At 55.4% G+C, this 18247-nt stretch overlaps 1 protein-coding gene across 1 annotated transcript in view; it reads left to right on the top strand.

Annotated features, from left to right (window-relative positions):
- RAP1GAP2 (RAP1 GTPase activating protein 2) overlaps positions 1–18247 on the top strand; it is a 273779-nt gene that overhangs the window by 242427 nt on the left and 13105 nt on the right. Inside the window, exons 16-18 of the mRNA XM_075559607.1 lie at positions 3430–3501; positions 4426–4512; positions 5795–5929. Coding sequence (XP_075415722.1) covers positions 3430–3501; positions 4426–4512; positions 5795–5929 — 294 coding nt within the window. The remainder of the gene's footprint in view (positions 1–3429; positions 3502–4425; positions 4513–5794; positions 5930–18247) is intronic.

Raw genomic sequence — 18247 nt, 5'->3', positions numbered from 1 at the left:
ATGTGTGGCTTGTCTGCCAGCCACAGGGTGAGGCTTCCCATCAACATTACACATTTGTGTCCAGTCCCTAAGAGGACGCAAGCCTCAGCGAATGGGCGTCTTCACTCCCTCACGTGCTTCGTGGAGGGGTGTGCCCATGGACAGGAGCCGAGAGATCTGAGTCCCCTCCAGCTTTGAGCCCCGGAGTTGCAGAGCCTGTGGTCCAGGCAAAAGCACCATCCTCAGAGAGCTGGTGAGAGGCAGGGGCCCCTGAAAGAGCAGCCCCAAGCCAGGGAGACACCGAGGCATGCTGGGAAGTGGGAAGCATGAGTGGGGGTCAGAGAGGCAGAGGCCAGGAGGTACCCTTCAGGGGGCTCCCAGAGTCCTGTCCACCCACCCCTCCAGCAGTGCGCAGATGGGATGAGAACCTGGTCCCCCAGGGGCTCCCCGTGCGACAGGTCCTCCGCTGACCCCTGCAAGCTTAGCATCCAGGGCAGGGTTGGGGGTGAGCAACGTCCAGGAGGCCTCCACTGGGGAGACTCAGGAGGAAGAATGCAAAGGAAAGCTCCCTGGAGGGAGAGACTTGTGGGTCTGGGCTCCTGGTCTTGGCCCCGACCCCGACTGGTTGTGTGACCTTGACTAGTTTCTTCCCTTTCTGGTCCCCTGTTTCCGTCGGTGTGAAATGAGGAAGTGGGACTAGCTGACCTCTTAGCTCCAGTCCAGCCCTGGCGTCCTGTGTGAGGGGGAGAAGAACAGTTCAGCGGGAGGGGTGGGTGGGTGGTGTTGGAGGGTGAGGGTGGGCTGGGAAGGGTCTGGGGGAGCAGTGTCCTTCTGTGTGCCCTTTATTAGGTGGTCAGCAGGGAGTGTAAATCAAACCCAGGGCGACAGTGGTCACCCCTTCCTTGGTGCTTGCTCCTTCTGCCCTTAGAAGCCCGGCGTTCTTTCGTGGTGGGGCGGGGCCCCGTACTCACCCTCTTCTATACAGGGGAGGTTGGGGGTGATGAGCTACTGCGCTCAGCGCCACTCGAACCCAGTGGTGGCAGGGCCTGGGGCTGCCGAGCCTTAGAGTAGCAGGTGGGGGTGCGCAGACTCAGGTGTGCACCCCAGCCATGTCATCTTATTTCTCAAAAGTGGGCTCAGTCCCGTCCCGCCAAGTTGGAAGGAAATTCTAGCTCAGCCATCACTAGGAGTCTCCTCCTTCTTTGGAGGACAGCCCCTCCCCTCCGAGGCGGTCCCCTGCCTTTGTAGCTCCTGGCCCTCACCTGCGTCCTGCCCACCCTCCTGGTCTCTAAGGCTGCAGGCCACACTGAGCCTATGGGGAGTAGTCAAGTTTGGACCCCGCTGAGGTCCTCTTGGTGCCTCCAGTGTGACACCCAGACCCTCAGCAGCTCCTGCCTCCTGCTGCTGCCCACCCTGGAAGGTTCCCTTCCCTGGGGAGTCACGTTCTCAAAGTCTTTCTCCTGCCCCTGCCGGCCAGGCTCCCACCCCAACCCCCCTCACCGAACCTCAAAAACGGGAAGAGGGTGTTGTGTCCAGGCCACTGTGCCTTCAGCCGGGCCACCCAAGCCCAGCCTCGTTTCTGGGGGTGGGGTGGCCAGAGGTGCAGAGTGGGGGTGAAGGTGAGCACGCCCCACTCAGCAAACACCCGGCTCCCCAGCCTCTCTGATGTGGCTGCATGGTGCGGCTGACTGGCAGGCTTGGCTTGGCTTTGAGAGCCCGGCTAAAGCCACCCAGCCAGGCAATATACTTAGGGCCGGGGTGAGGAGGCTGGGAGACTGGGGTAGGGAGCCTGGGAGCTGGGCCTGGCCTCTCTCCTCCTGAAATCTGGCCTGTGGGTGGAATTCTGAACTGTGCCGCCACTGCGGGGGCCTGCTGGGCGGCGGGGAGACTGTGTTTAGCAGCTGGAGCCCACCCAGAAATCGCAGCAACCAAACACACACCATTTCCTGACTCTGGGCACCCCCGCTGCCGCTGCCATGGCGGGGGCTGAGAGGACAGTCTTGAACTTGGTGGGGGAAACGCCTGTTGCCCACCTCGCCCGGCTCGCTCTCCTCCAGGCCCTGGCACGGCCTTTACTTGGCATGGCTCCACACTGCCAGCTCAGCCAGTCTAGCAGACTCCCAGCATCTGCCCTGCTTCACAGGCCAGCCGAGGCTGGCGGTGTGCCAGGCTGGGCTCAAGTCAAGGGCCGGAGGGACAGGGAGGGAGGGATACAGTCTCCTGAGGGCCCTTTCCCCTCATGGGCTGGGAGCAGGTGAAACCAGGGTGCCCTGTGGAAGGGGAGGCTGGAGCTCAGGGCCATCCTACCCCCACGCAGGGCACCTTGATGTCCTCCACCTGCCAGTTCACAACTCACCCAGCCTGGCTTGAAGTTCACATCCTTCCCCGAGTCTGCAAAGCACCCGAATGCCCGCCCCCTCCTGCTCCAGCCTGGGGGCTCTGTCCGTCCAGGCCCCCTGTGTGTGGGCCTTCCTGACGACACACACCATTGGTGGCAGATTCCTTCTTCTACTCCAAAGCCTCTGAGTCCTACGTTTCGGGTGGGGAGAGACCCCCCATGCCAACTGGTATTTGTGTTTTTACCACTCAAAGTAATTCTGAGGCATGGCCACGTTTGGCGATCACGGTTGTGGGAATAAAGAGCCCTGGGGATGCTGTGGATTAGGTGCTGGCCTGTAACTGCATGGTCAGGGGTTCAAACCCACCTACCATTCCTTGGCAGAAGGAAGAGGCATGTATGTGTTCTCTCTCTCTCTCTCTCTCTCTCTCTCTCTCTCTCTCTCTCTCTCTCTCTCTCTCTCTCTCTCTCTCGGAAACCTGAGCTGAGTGGGGATCAACTCGATGGCAGTGGGTTTGCCTGTGGGAAAAGAATCCCAGAGCCAGGTGGTGAGAGGCCCGGGTTCTCGGTTCACCTCGTCACCTAATCCGCTGTGTGACTCTGGGGACAACTGTTTCTGCACTGGGGAAACCAAGCCCCCATCACGTTGATCTCCGCTCATAAGGACCCTGGGGAGTAGAACTCACTGCCTGCCGGGTTCCCAATGCTGTCCTCTTTACAGAGGCTGCGGCCACGGTTCCTCCCTCAGTCAAACCGGGATGATGACTGGTTCTCACCGCACTGGCTCTGCTGGATCAGCACCACGGTGGAAGGTGGGGCAGAGACAGTGGCTCCCGCACACTTGTGCGGTGTTGTCATTGGGGTCACCTCGCAGAGCCACGTCCAGCCCCCAGGAATGCACATGAGGGAAAGGGAATCGTACCACCCAGCCCAGTCCGTTTCTAGGAACCGAGTTCCGAGGGGCTCCTGGGAGCGCTGTATCCGTGTACCCCATCCAGTGTGTTTGGGGTGGGGGCCGGTGAGTGGCTTTGCTGTGGAGGACACAGAGCGTGTTAGCACCCGTGGCTGTGACCTCTTCCCTGTGGGCCCACGCTGCCGTCCTGGTGTTTCAGGTCTCGGTCACTGCGCGGGAAGACGTGCCTGCCTTTGGACCCCCTCTGCCCAGCCCCCCTGTTTTCCAGAAGGTAAGAAACTCTACTTTTCTGCTTCTCTTACATCCAAGGCTGGGGCTCCAGCGGTGTCCCTTGATGAGACAAAGGGTGAACCCCTTGGCTGCTAGATGTAAGGTGTGGCATTTGAGTCCACCCAGGGGCACCGTTGAAGAAAGGCCTGGCGATCTTCTTTCAAAGCATCAGCCATTGAAAGCCCCGGGAGCACAAGTCTGCTCTGACACATGGGGGTCACCATGCTGGCTGGGGGCCACACAGTGACAGCCGGGAAAGAGTGAGGTCTCAGTGCCTGAGCGGCTGGGTTGGAGCTGGCGGCAACTTGAGCTGGGGGGGGACTTGAGATGGGGATACTGAAAAGCAAACAAATAAATCCAAACCTACTCTTATCAAGTCACTTCTGACCCACAGTGACCCTACACGGGTTTCTTTCTTTCTTTCTGAGATTGCGAATCTCCGTTTTCTCCTGGAGTGGCTGATGGGTTTGAACCACTAACCGTGTGATCCACAGCACCGCCATGGCTGGGAGTATTAAGGAGGCCCTTTTGCAGGCTTGAGGGAAATCTTACCTGGGGTCTCTACTTTCCTCCTCCTTAGGTGGCCAGTTATAGAGGTGTCTAACACTGGGGGAAAGGGGTGCCTTTGCCAATAAGAAGGTGGGGATGTTTTGTGTTTGGTGGTTTTGTTTTGCTTTATTTTGAAATATACTTCCCGGGTTCCGGTCCCAGGAGCCTTGGCTAAGAATTGCCTTCAGACGTAACCGCGTGGGGGTGGAGGTTTGGTTTCCCAGGGCCAGGGAAGCGGGTTTCCAGGATGGTCCTTTCTGAACAGATGTCAGAGGGAGGACCTACCCAGGGCTCTCCTCATTCCTCCTCCTGCCCACCTACAACTCGGGCTGGAGCTGGAGAAGGGAGAAATCCTAGGGCCTCTTGTCTCTTGCAGGGCCCCGAGTTCAGGGAGTTCCTGCTCACTAAGCTCACCAACGCCGAGAACGCGTGCTGCAAGTCCGACAAGTTTGCGAAGCTGGAGGTGAGAGCGAGCTTTCTGAAGGCCCCCCTGCTTTCTCCCTCGGGGGTTTGTTCCTGGAGCTACTCAAGAGAGGGGGTTCCTCCTAAGCCCCCAGCCCTGTGCGGATAAGAGAACAATTGCTTCTCATGGAAACTCCACCCAAACTTGGTCTAGTCAGCCATCTAACGGACATTGGTTGAGTATCTGCTATGTACCCAACATGGACAAGCCAGGCAGCCCCTGTCTTTTACGGTCTTACAGGTTGGTGTGGGGACATTAATAAAGAGAGAGTTCCAATGTTGCATGGCGTGGGCTCAGAAGCCGTAGTGAGTTCTGGCTATGGGAGATTGAGGGTGTGTTCCTGGAAGTCTTCTTGGAGGAGGTGCTGAATGTTGTTATTGGAGAAGCTTTTGCCAGAAGGAAGTTGTGGAGAGGGCTCTCCCAGGCATGGGAAGCAGTGTGAGCTAAGGGTACACAGAATCAGTTAGCGCGGGGAGGTTCAGAGGGTTCTTGTGGCTTGGGGGACAGACTGGTGTGGTTCTGGCTCTCAGCTGGGCAAGCTGGTTGGGTGAAGTCAGGAAGGGCTTCGAGGGCCTTGGAAGAAGGGGCGGCTTCCCAATGAAGTTTTGACTGGAGTTTGCTGTGACATCTGATCTGCTTGCTGGGCTTCTGCTGACGTTGGTGAGGAGGTTGGGGTTAAAGGCGCGGGGCTGGAAGAAGGGAGATCGGGAGTTGGACGCTGTGTCAGGAGTCTGAGAGGCTGAAGGCATGAGAGCAAGTGGTGAGAGTCAGAGTCCTGAGTTCATAAAATCACATGAACCCCTGCTGTAAGGATGGGCAAGGAGAACTGGAGGGTCGCCCTGAGGTCTGGGGCCTGCGCTGGCTCATCTCTTGAGGTGAGGATGACCAGGGAGCCGAGTTTGCTTTAGGACTGGGCTCCTTAAGGACAGGATTACTCAACTAGGTCTGTGTGAATGGCGCCCTCTCTGGAGGCTATGTGAATAGCCCGGGATGAACCTCGCAATGTAGCCCTTGGGGTACATGGCTATGGGGTTGTGCGTCAGCAGGGTAATGGTGGAGGGCAGAGAGGTGGGGGTGGTGAGATGGCCCTGGGCACGAGGGCCCGCGAGCGTGGTGCACTGGGGTGACTGTAGCATGTATGAACGGGGAGCCCAGCCTGGCAGTGTGTCCACACCTCCTGGATGCAGTGGGGCCGGTCGGGTGCCTGCATCTGACTCTGAGAGGGGCCACCGCTCTGCCCTTGGTGCCAGACCCACAACTCCCTCCTCTCCCTGCTTTCCAGGACCGGACGAGGGCAGCCCTCCTAGACAACCTTCACGACGAGCTGCATGCCCACACCCAGGCGATGCTGGGGCTGGGCCCGGAGGAGGACAAGCTTGAAAATGGGGGCCACGGGGGCTTCCTGGAGTCTTTCAAGGTACAGAGCATGGGAGTGGCTGGGGATTTCTGGGGCAGGGACGGGCCTTGCTCAAGAAAGCAAGCGGTTCAAGGTCCAGGGGATCCTGACCCTGGGGCCTAAAGGCCAGCTGGAGGCGGGATGCCGAATGCAGTTGCAGAGAACAAGGGCATAAGAAACGTGAGCGAGGGAAGCCTGCACTCCACCAGCGACACCACTGCCTCTAGCGCCCTCCTCTGTTTGGAATGTCTCCTGCTGGCTCTGGAGTCTGATAAGCAGGGACAGGTGATGGTTGAGCGGCATGAGTGTAAACCAAGAGTCCCATGGCTGGCCCCTGTGTCCACCTGCATGGGGAGACCGGGGCAGGATGGCAGGACCGAGGTCCCCTCCTGGCGGGGGGCACTGGCTGCTGAGGCGATTGGCAGGGCATGGGAGGGCCTGCCCCAGGCTGCTGGGAAGAAGTTACGAGCGGGACTCTGGGCTTTGCCAAGGAAAGAACTTTCTAATCCGAGCAAGCTGCCCTTGCGGTGGTTCTCAGCCTTCCTCATGCCGCGACCTTTTAACACAGGTCCTCGTGTGGTGGTGACCACCCCCCCAGCCATAACATTATTTTCGTTGCTACTTCATCACTGTAATTTTGCGACTGTTATGAATCAGGTGTGAAAGGGTCGTTCGACGCCCAAAGGGGTCTCGACCCACAGGTTGAGAACCGCTGTGCTAGAGGCAGCAGTGAGCTCTCTGTCCTTGGAGGTATTCAAGTGGAGCTTGGACAGCCACATTGCTGGCACAGGGGCAGAGAAGGCTCGCTGTCCTGAGGTTATCCAGTGCTTGCTGGCCCACCCAGCGCTTTCACCTGTGAACTGTGACCCCTGAGCCTGCTGCAGTCCTACGGGGTTGGCCGAATAGGCAACCTTATTCTACTTAACATGCGGGGAGACAGACTGAGAGACCGCAGGAGCCCTGAAACCTTACCCCCAGGTCGAGGCAGAACCCTACTTCCCACCGAAGCTTTTCTGAGTCTTAGCCCCATTTTTGGCTGGGTACCCACTAGAGAATGAGGTCTACAGCGAGGGCATTGATAGTTCAGTGCTAGATTTCTTGCCCGTCACGTGAGGGACTGGGTTTTGATGTCCTGGCCAATGCATCTTATGCGCAGCATCACCCAGGGCCAGTGAAGGAGGCCTGTGTGCCGCTAGGACGCCACACAACTGGACGGTCAGGTGACATCACGAGAAACAGAGCAAGACACAAGTTGCCAAGGGTTCCGCCTTGCTCAGATCCACACTCAGTGTTCGTGGAAGCAGCTGCCAAGCGATTAAACGACAGGTTGCATGGGGTGAATCTGCGGCAGGAGATCTCTTTAAAGTGTTGAAAGCAAGGAGATTCCTTTGAGGACTGAGGTGCGCCTGACTCCGTCCATGGTACTTTCTTCGGCCTTGTCTGCGTGTGAACGTCGGACACGGAATCAGGAAGGCCGGAGAAGAATCCGGGCATTTAAACGTTGGTGCTGATGAAGAACATTGAAAGCACCACAGACCATTCGAAGAGTAAACACATCTACCTCGGACGAAGTGCAGCCAGAAGGTTCCTTAGAGGCAAGGATGGCAAGACTTCGTCTCATGGACTTTGGACATGCTGGGAGGAGTAACCGATCCCTGGGGAAGGACATTCTGCTTGGGAAAGGAGCGGGGCATTGAGAAAGAGGAAGGCCCTCAGCAAGATGGATTGACATGGTGGCGGCGACAATGGGCTCAATCACAAGACCCGTCATGAGCACCGGGCGGTCTCTGCTTGTGCTGGTGTCCAGAGGGTTGCTGTGGGCTGGAACCGACTCAATGGTGATGCCAAATGAGCCGTTTCCACAGAGCCTTCAGACCAGGCTGGACTTGGCAGTCTGCTGCTGACCACCAGCTGCTGAAAGCCGTGGAGCCCAGGGGTCTGATTCACAGCAGGTCAAGGTAGCATTTCCTTCCCGTGCGTGTGGAGCTGACAATGACAATGACAACCTGTGTAGGGCAGGGCTAGAACGGCCTTTATTAGAATCCTAGCTTCACTGCTGTCAATTCGTGTGACACCTATAAAGCTGTACACGGTCGTTTGTTTGTTTTGAAACCAGAAACTCGGGTGCTAAGACCTCTGCCACAGAGTTGTTGGGAGGATGAATGGGGGATGCAAGTGGGAGCAATTGCCCTTTGCTACTATTACTGTCGTGTATAACAAGGGTGGAAGCCTGCAGGACCCCCTCTCAGTGGCCTCGGTGGGAGGCTGTTATTTCGGGTGTTGTACTTTGGTATCGTAACCGATCCCCGGCTTTCTTCGTTATGTCGTTATTGTACACACGAGGAGGCAAAGACTCCAACGCAAAAGTAAGAGGCCAAGTCATTCGTTCCTGGGAACCTGGCACACAGAGTTGCATGCAGACCTGCTGGCTGCCAAAGCCAGTGCTCGGAGTGAGGATCCTGCCTCCCAGTGTCCCACTCTGAGATGGAAGATTCCCTTCCCTGGGTCTCTGGGCAGGCTGGGGCCAGTCCCTGGCTACCCGGTTGGGCCACGGAGAGCAGGACATAGGTCAGCTGGTTCTGGCTGGGGCCAGCTGCTCAGATGCCTTGTCAGGGCGGAGCAGGCAGCATGCGACGTGTCCAGGCTTGTGGGAGAGTCCTCTCTGGGCATCTGTTTTCCTGCTGAGGGACAGTGGCAACCAGGGGGAAGTCCGAGAAAGTGAGGGGCCAAGGGCAGGGCTGGTCGGGGACTGGGGTGGTGGTGGTACCCAGGGGGCGTTGTGCAGGGAAGGAGGCACAGGAGAGACTGGAGGGAGCCTGCCTGGTTGGCTAGCCCAGTGCAAAGAGGGGTGAATGTGAGAGCTAGACAATGGGGTGCTGGGCTTGCGTTTGGGGAAAGCCGATCAGCAGGGCCCTTTATTTTATGATGATGATGTTTATTTTTAATAGCAGCAAACAGCACTTCGGGCCAAGGGCACGGGCTTTGTTTCCATTCATTCTCACAACTCGGTGGCAGGTTATTGACCTATAATTTATGTGCCGTCCAATCCGGCCGTTTCAACAGATTACCGCACGTCATGCAAGCATCGCTGCGGCCCATTTTAGAGCCTTTTCTTAATGCTTCCTCCCATCCACTGCGCCTCAGCCTTCCCAGGCATAACCCCGAGAAGTGATCCATTGAGTCATGGTCACTGGAGAGTCACCCATCCTGGATCCCACGCAGGAGCCTGGGGATGGGGTGGGTTGTGTGTTGGGCTGCAAATCGCAAGGTCAGCAGCTCGACCACCAGCTGCTCCTCAAGAGAAAGAAGCTTTCCACTCCTGTAAAGAGTTAGCCTTGGAAACCCACACGGGCAGTCCCACCCTGTGCTGCAGGGCTCCCATGAGTCAGAATGGACTTGGTGGCTGTGAGTTTGGTTTGGTTTGGCTTTCATGTCAAGAAAATCATACAAAATAAGTCCAACAACAGCAAAATAGCACATGGGAAACCCTCAATCCCAAGCAAGCAGAAAATCATAAAAACTGGGACAGGTTTGGAAAAACAAATGTGTCGAGAGGGAACACAGATGGAAAGAGGTTGAATTTTAACCTCACTCTATCTGCAGTAAATCTACTTTCCAGTGTGCTTTGTCTGAAGATGAGACTATTCGTATCCCTGGTTGGCGGGCTAAGGGGATTCAATGGAGGCTTAATCCTTGCTGGGGGGGGGCTAAAATGGGGACCTTGAAAGGGCCCTGTGGGCTCAGGATTCTTGTATGTCTGGTGGCTCCACACTGTATCTTAGCTAACCTATTAAAATGCTCCCAACGGCACTGTCAATGCAATATATCCGTGGGAGCTCCAAGAGGGGCCCTTGGGTGGCCCAGACAGTCAAGCTCTACACTGCTAACTGTGGGCTTGACAATTTGGCCCCAGCCAGATTCACCACAAAAGAAAGGTCTGGCAGTCGGCTCCCAGAAGGCACATTCTGTGTGCCTGTGGAGTGCCGTCCCACACGTGAGGTTCCCAGGAGTCCCCGGCGAGTAACAGAAACACCTGCGATTTGAGTTGCCCATGAGCAGCGAACACGATGCTCACGTGCTGATCTCAGGTTGGCTGACGTCATTCCCTCGTGTGCACCTGACCGTTGTTTCTTTCTGGTTCCCAGTGTTTTTAGAAACCTTGCACGAGTTTGTAGGCTGGGGACTGTGTGTCTAATAGAAATAAAGACCTGGCACCCAGGTCAACGTGCAGGCCCAAAGGAGAGTTGCCTGAGACATTTGTGTCCAGGCCCTGGTCTCCGGCAAGAGGACCAGTCAATGCGTGCGTGATTCCAGGGACGGGGAGGGTCCGGCTTGGTCATCGAGAGGAATGCTTGAAGAATTCATCACAACTTGCCTTTGATCCAATAGGCCAGGGCATTCTCCTTTTCAACCCGAAGTCCTTCCACCTGTAGGTTGAAGACAGACCCGCTCCTGTCTCCTATTCTGAGCTTGGTCTCCAGGGTGGCCCTGTGGGGCGAGGGAGGGGACTGTCACAGTCAGCCACACAGAGGCAGCCTCAGAGCAATGAGGAATCGGACCAGCTTTTTCTCCTCCCAGCGGGGGACATGAACTCTTTTGCCCTGGTCTCTTTCATCCTGGCCCTCTTGTCTTCAGAGCTGGGGTGACCTGAGCTGCGGGCAGGACAGGCTTGGCCGGGTGGATTCTGCTGTTTAGACGGGGCAGGTGGCTGTTGTCCAGGTGGGTGAGAGTCAGCTCAGGAAAGAGCCTCTGCTTTCGGCACCTCCTCATGGGGCCCTTAGGTGGGAGAGTGGCATCCTGAATCTGGATCTTCTTCCCGGGGTGCACCTGTCTCTCCAAGGGAAGAGGCAGTGTGGAGACAATCCCAGGTGGGAACGTGGCCTGGTCTGTCATTCTCATCTCAGGCTGACAGTTCCCTGGGCACAGAGAGGCAAGCAGAGACTCTTAGAAGGGGATATCGGGAAAGCAGCCCACCCAGCCACAGAGCCCGCAAGCCTAATGTGTCAGTCTGGGTGGACTAGAGAACAAATTCATAGAGACACATGTGTATAAGAAAGAACTTTATATAAAGAGGATTGTACGTTAAGAAAGCATCCCAGCCCAGTCCAGATCAAGTCCAAAAGTTCAATATTATCCCACATGTCTGATACCAATCTATAAATTCCTCTTCAGACTCACAAAACATGCAATGAGGCTGAATGCAGGAAGATCACAAATCAGTGGGTGGGAAGTCTTGTGGATCCAGTGGCATTGTAAGCACCTCAGCACTTGCAGGGGTCTACACATGGCCCCTCCAGCTCAGGGCACTAAGATAGTTTCAGCGTCCTGTCAGCTGCCATGTATGCCAGGGAGTGAGGAGAGAGAGAGAGAGAGAGAGAGAGAGAGAGAGAGAGAGAGAGAGAGAGAGAGAGAGAGAGAGATCCCAGAATCCTGAGGATAAGGCTATGCCCACACAGAGGCCTCCCTGGCTATGACCTGATTGACAGGCTAGACTCTGCCCCTTTACTCTTAATCCTCTCAAATTGACAAAGTACCACAACTAGTGTCAGACTCAAGCTCAAAGTTGGAGGCTTTTCCAGATGCACACAGCTGAACGATGAAGCAGGAGGCAAGAAGACCCCGGCAGGTGGAGAGAGAGCGCAGTGGCCCCAGGGCATGGCAGACCACTGCCAGCTCCGAAGGCTTGGCAGGTCACAGGTTTCAGGGAGCCAGATGTAGGAATCAGGCCAGGAAGGAGAAGAGGAAGATGAGGATGGAGGGCCAGTTCTCCACCGCATCTCGTCTCCTTTACAGACCTCAAATAAGCCACATCCCCAAGGACGACATGCCATCGGCTGTGACCTGCACTTCACAGAGGGCTCACTGCCCCAAACCTGGAGGACCCTGGCCAGGCTGTTGACGTAAAACCTAGCCATCCCGGCGACTTCAGCCAGACACTCCTTTAGGTCTTTGGAGACCCGCCTAGAGCAGGCTGACCTTTCCTAAGGAGCAGGCGCACCCGTGTCCTTCAGCGTGGTGCCTGGCACTGGACACCACTTAGAGGACATCTTCCCGTCTCCCTTTCATTCCACTGGCTGTACTATGACACTGGGCTTGCCGCGAGGGGCGGACAGTTGGTTCGCATTAGGTCTAGACCTGCTTTTCCAACAGAGGTGCTGGGAGATTATCCGCCAGTTCTCCAAGCATTTGAAAACTTTGCTTTTCCTTAAATGATTGTTAAAACATAGTTTCTATAGCAAAGCGAGTCTTTGCAGAGAGCACGGCGAAAAGGCCTTGCTAGGGGCTAAAACGGCAGGGTGTTTGGTTGGCATTGCTGATCCCGTGCATGGGATCACTGGGCTCGGGGGCTTTGGAGAGTTTCCTGGGAGTCTTGGAAGAGTGTTTTTCTTTATAAAGGAGCTGAATGCTCCTCTCTTTTGAAGAACATTGATCTCCACACTTGTTTCCGACTGCCAATCCTAGCAAGTGCGCCAGTCATCGGGCAGGTTTTCTTGGCGTCTAACAAAATCACGAGACGTGTCAGTCCTTGGTGCACTGGCAGCTGCGTGGCATGTGCACAGAGCACAAAAACACCATGTTTTGAGAAGCCCTGTGCTAGCGCACCCCTCACTGACCTCGTCATGGGGAAGACGCCTGGAGGGCCAGGCAGGGTCCCCACAGCAACAGCACTGGGGCCCGGGCAAGCTGGAGGTTGGCAGCTTACTTTCTCCCAGCCCTTGAAGGACTCTGATGGGTTTGCATTGGTCTGACCTGACCCCTAGTGGCAGCGAGAGGCTTCCGTGTGCAGCAGCTGCTGGCCTCATGGTTCTCTTGAAGCCTCCGTGGTGCCTGCGGTAAAGGCGTCTGGCTAGTGCCAGTGGTGGATGGAGCCCCAGCCTCAGGCATCTCTGTGCCATCTTTTCTCCTGGCAAGCCCTTTGCCCAAATGACTAGCTCTAAAATGGGGGCTTGTGATGACTAGATGATCCCAAGACCTTTGGATATGCAGGGGAGAGAGAGAGAGAGAGAGAGAGAGAGAGAGAGAGAGAGAGAGAGAGAGAGAGAGAGAGAGAGAGAGAGAGAGAGAGAACACGAACGAACATGGGCTAGGGGTGTGTATTATCCTGGGTTGACTAGAGAAACAAATCTAGAAACACTCATATGTGCGTGAGAGTTTTTATATCCAAGAGTCATTGTAAATTAAGGAAACATTCCCGCCCAGTCCAGATCAAGTCCATACGTTTGATTTTAGCCCATAAGCCCAATAGTAGCTCATGAATTCTGCTTCTGACTCACGCAGCACATGCAATGATGCCGAATGCAGGAAGATCACAGGCTGGTGTGTGGAAGGTCCTGTGAGTCCAGTGACAGTGGAAGCATCTCCAGGGCTCTGGCTGCCAGCTGCGTGGCTCCATGTGGTTTCTCAACAGGAATGTGAAGCAGAGAGTGTGTGTCCTGCCTCCAGGGTGGAAGACAGGAGTTCCCAGAATCCTCAGGAGAAGGCCGTGCCCACACAGAAGCCTCATTGGCTATGACCTGATTGACAGGCTGGACTCCACCCCTTCGCTCAAGTTGACAGGATATGATGTAACTGCCACAGGGTGCACAGTTGGTGTGGGGATCTAGAGCATATTTTATTCTCTCTCTCATCCCCCCGCCTGTTAGAGGGGCACATGAGGACAGTGGGGGCTCTGTGGTCAAAGGCTCGCCTTTCACGCAGAAGATCTGGACTCAGTTCCCTGCCAGTGCCCCTCGGCAGCACTGCCACGTGCCCATCCGTGGTGGCTTGCATGTTGCTGTGGTGCTGAACATGCTTCAGCAGAGCTTCCTGACCAGGAAGAAAGGCCTGGCGATCTGTGTCTGAAAACCAGCCTAGGAAAACCATGTGGACCCCCCCAATGGCTAGATCCACAACTGATCATGGGGTGGGAGTATTCTGTGTCATTGTGCTTGGCGTGACCAGGAGTCAGGGTTGGCGCCATGGCAAATAACAGCACCAGAGGGATGGACAGCCCCACTCTGGATCTCCCAGGACTTCCTGGTTAGGGACCATCTCAGCAGGCAAGAGGTGAGCATTCTTGCCTTTAGGGACCGCTGCCGCTTTCCCTTGCCTGGTACCGACAGGACCTTTTTCTCAGAGCTCTTCACTGGCTTTGCACGGAAGCATCCTCTGTTAAAGTGAAACCCATTTGCAAGGAGGCAGGGGTGTGGTTACCCGGGAAGGGAATGACTCCCTCGTACAAGCTAACTGGTGCTCAAAGCCAGCTGAGATGGAGCCATCACAACAACGAGGAAGCAGATAGTGAGGAAGGACGTGTGTGCAGGTAGCAGTGAGGGGTGCTGAGGTCGGTTGATGGGACCAGAGGTGATTAGCTGAGAGGAGAGCTAGCTCAGGACAGTGGTGTGAAATATGGACCAGACTGGGACCAAAGTCCAAGGGCGGACTAGCCCACGGCACATCAGCTCAGCCTAACAAAGAGGCTTCCACAGGTCAGGCTGCCCAGCACAGGCACGGGCGACCTCTAAAGTACTGAGCACCCCATCCCTGGGCAGAATCAAGCTGTGGGAGATGAAGGTTGGCAGGGCTACAGAAGGGGCTAAATGAGAGAGGGTCCAAGTGTTCCCAAGGGACCTTTGAAAGCTGATGCCAGGCTGCGCCTCCCTGTCTGTCTGTCTTTTCTTCCGCCTTCCTCTGCCTTCCCTCCTTCTCTCTTCCCACCCCCTCTGCTCCCTCCTTCTCTCCTCTTTTATACGAGTCATATTGACATTGCTGTACTTTTCAATAGTCCGGTCATATTCAGAAGAGTTGTGCATCGTCCCCACAATCCATTTTAGGATGTCTCTTCTCGCCCGTACTCGTTGTTGCTAGCACCCCCTAGCCACCGGCGCACCCCGCTGCTGGCTCCATAGATTTACCTACTCTGGATTCCACAAGCAGAACAGCCTCCCAAATCCCAACGAGCAGACAAACTCCACCGACCGCGGCGACAGAATACAACGGGAAAACCTCCGTTGAAGAGAAAGCAGAGTGTATTTAAAGACTGGATCAAGAAGGAGCTCGCAGGGCATGGCGGCGCCTTCTGACTGCCTCTCACCATGACTACAGCAAGTCCTCCCGCCCTCCTGTCAACAAAACAAGGCCCTTCCCGTCCCCCAGCCCAGGGTCTGCGAGGGCTCACTGGGAGCTAAGTTTCCTTGGCCTTCCTTCTTTTAAATAATAATAAAAAGTATATGTAATATACATACAATGTATGTATACATAACATATATAGAATATGTGTATACATGTATACATATAGTCATGGTGAAAATATACACACACTACTGGCCAATCTCAACAGTTTCCACACGTACGATTTGATCAGATTGATTACAACCTTCGGGTTGTGCACGCTCCTTCCCAATCCTGCTGCCCCCCTTCACGCGAACTCAGTGCCCCCTGAGCAAGTCTCTGCCTCCCTCCCTCCTTCCTCCCCTGGGAAACCACTCATTTCTGGTCTCTATGTTTTTACTTGCTCTTCATCACACGGAGACATACCGCCGGGAGATCTGTCGGATGTGAGCGGGGCAGGAGGGCCACCTTGTTGGGGCAGGTGTCGTGCTGGGCATTGCGTGCATTGCCTCCCGTTGCCCTCATGACAGGGACCCTCTCGGGCATTTCACAGAGGAAGAGACAGACTCTCAGAGTGCCTCACATGCTGAGCAAGAAGAACCAGGATTCAAACCACTTCCTGCTTAACCTTGGTCTGCAGCCTGCCATCCTACCCATAGCCGTTGCGGTGAGAAACAGGCTCCACGGGATGACTGGTCTCCTGAAGTAGATTGCCAGGCCTATCCTCTGAGGCACGGCTGCACATCCCACCAGCCCGCTGTCTCTTCAAACCCTCTCCCTGGCCTTGGCAACAGCATCGGGTTTGGAGAAGGCATCCTCTCTGCTATTGACCTCGGGGGTGGGGTGGGTTTGGGGTGCCATGGAGCCAGCTTTGACAAGATGGAGGGACACAGTGGCTGCATCGATCACAAGAGCAGTGTGAGGATGGCGCCCAACTGGGCAGTTTGGCTCTGTTCTATGTATGCTTGCTCGGAGTCGGGTCAAGCAATGAGGAACCCCCTTCATTTCTAAGCATCCTGAATCCATGAACCAGTTGAAGCATCATTTCAATCTGGACCACTTTTCGGGGCCTGGCATGCTTTCTTCTGGAGCCAAAGGTCTTGAGCCTGGGCCCTGGTCTCATCTCTGACCTGTTTTGTGACCGTGGGTCCTGGTCTCATCTCTGACCTGTTTGGTGACCGTGGATGGCTTTTTCTGTGAGATGCCTGATCTGCCTGTGCCCAGAGTGTGAAGAGTTAACGAGCTCATGCCGGCGAAGCTCAGTGGAGCAGACACCCCCTCTCAGGGCATCACCCACTGCGAGTGCCGCTTGGAAGGAGACAGTGAGGAACGGGCCAGGGCATATGTGGTTCATTTGGAATGTCCTTGCTGATGAGAGCCGTGGGACACACAGCAGCGCCCTGAAGGAGAGGGGACGTCTTGGCTCCCGCCTGCCTTCCCATTCACACCACGAGGCTGCTTCTACCCAGAAACAGATCCAGGAGGGAGGGAGGGCCGCTTGCAAGCACGACTTCCCAGGAGACAAGCCACTCCGGCCGATGACGCATGGAGCCTACCACTCCCGCACCTCTGATGTCAACTGCCCTCTAGGCTGAGCCAGAGCTGTCCCATGAGGGACATCCGGAGGTCATCTCTCGCTCCCTCTCTAGACCCCGGAACAGAGTTGTCACCTAGCAACAGTTTTTGTTTTTTTTCACCATGGTGAAAACAGCCAGAATGTTCTAGTCCCTCCAGCACCCAAACATTGAGTCACCTGCCCCTTTTGAAGACTGAAGACAGTGGAAAGTGTGACACCCAGAGGGAGGCATCCTGGGGCACACAGGGAGGCTCTTGCAAAGTGCCAAAGCCAAATTCCAGTTGGCGCCTGGTTGATTTTCTCTGGGGGCAAGTCCACGAGTATTGGAGCGGAACTGCAGCCAGGTGTTCGGCAGCTGACTTTCCATAAGAGGCTTCCCAGGCATTTCTTCTGAGGCACATCAAGCAGACTCCAACCTCCAATCTTTGAGTGAGCAGCCAAGGGCTCCAACCATTTGCCCAGCCCAGGGGCTCCTGAAAATGAGTTCAAACCAAACCAGTTGCCATCAAGTCACATTCAGATTCCTAGCAACCCTGTGTGTCTCAGAGTAGAACTCTGCACCGAGCCTGTGTCTGAGAGTAGAACCGTGTACTGAGCCCGTGTGTCTCAGAGTAGGACTGTGCACTGAGTCTGTGTGTCTCAGAGTAGAACTCTGCACCGAGCCTGTGTCTCAGAGTAGAACTGTGTACTGAGTCTGTGTGTCTCAGAGTAGAACTGTGTACTGAGCCTGTGTGTCTCAGAGTAGAACTGTGTACTGAGTCTGTGTGTCTCAGAGTAGAACTGTGTACTGAGCCCGTGTGTCTCAGAGTAGAACTATGTACTGAGTCTGTGTGTCTCAGAGTAGAACTGTGTACTGAGCCCATGCATCTCAGAGTAGAACTGTGTACTGGGTCTGTGTGTCTCAGAGTAGAACTGTGTACTGAGCCTGTGTGTCTCAGATTAGAACTGTGCACTGGGTCTGTGTGTCTCAGAGTAGAACTGTGTACTGAGCCTGTGTGTCTCAGAGTAGAACTGTGTACTGCATCTGTGTGTCTCAGAGTAGAACTGTGTACTGAGTCTGTGTGTCTCAGAGTAGAACTGTGCACTGGGTCTCTGTGTCTCAGAGTAGAACTGTGTACTCAATATGTGTGTCTCAGAGTAGAACTGTGTACTGAACCCGTGTGTCTCAGAACTGTGCACTGAGCCCATGTGTCTCAGAGTAGAACTGTGTATGAGCCCGTGTGTCTCAGAGTAGAACCGTGTACTCAATCTGTGGGTCTTGGATAGACAGACTTTTTGGAAGCAGATCCCCAGGCCTTTCTTTCGAGGTACTTCGGGGTGGATTCGAACTTCCAATGTTTTGTTAGCAATGGAGTGTGTTAACTGTACTGGCCAAAGACCTACTGCCTTCAAGCCCATTCCTGAGATGAAATCTTTATGGGAACAGACAGCTGCCTCTCTCTCGAGGAGCTGAACCTCTTGAGGATTTGAACCAGTGACCTGTGGCTAGCAGCCCAAAGCCTACCCCACCTTGCCTGTAGAGCCCCTTAGAGACTCCTAGAAGAGTTAAGCGCTCTGTAAGTGTCAACATTGTTACAAATGGCAGCAAGGTGTGGGCCTTGGCCACCCTACCCCGCCCCCCCCCTCAAGTGGCACGACCTTGACTTCCAGAGATAGCTGCTGCCTGGCTTGGG

The sequence above is a fragment of the Tenrec ecaudatus genome, chromosome 10 (genome assembly GCF_050624435.1).
Source record: "Tenrec ecaudatus isolate mTenEca1 chromosome 10, mTenEca1.hap1, whole genome shotgun sequence".
Taxonomy (NCBI): domain Eukaryota; kingdom Metazoa; phylum Chordata; class Mammalia; order Afrosoricida; family Tenrecidae; genus Tenrec; species Tenrec ecaudatus.
The sequence above is the reverse complement of the archived record's forward strand: the minus strand, read 5'-3'. Positions and strand labels throughout refer to the sequence as shown.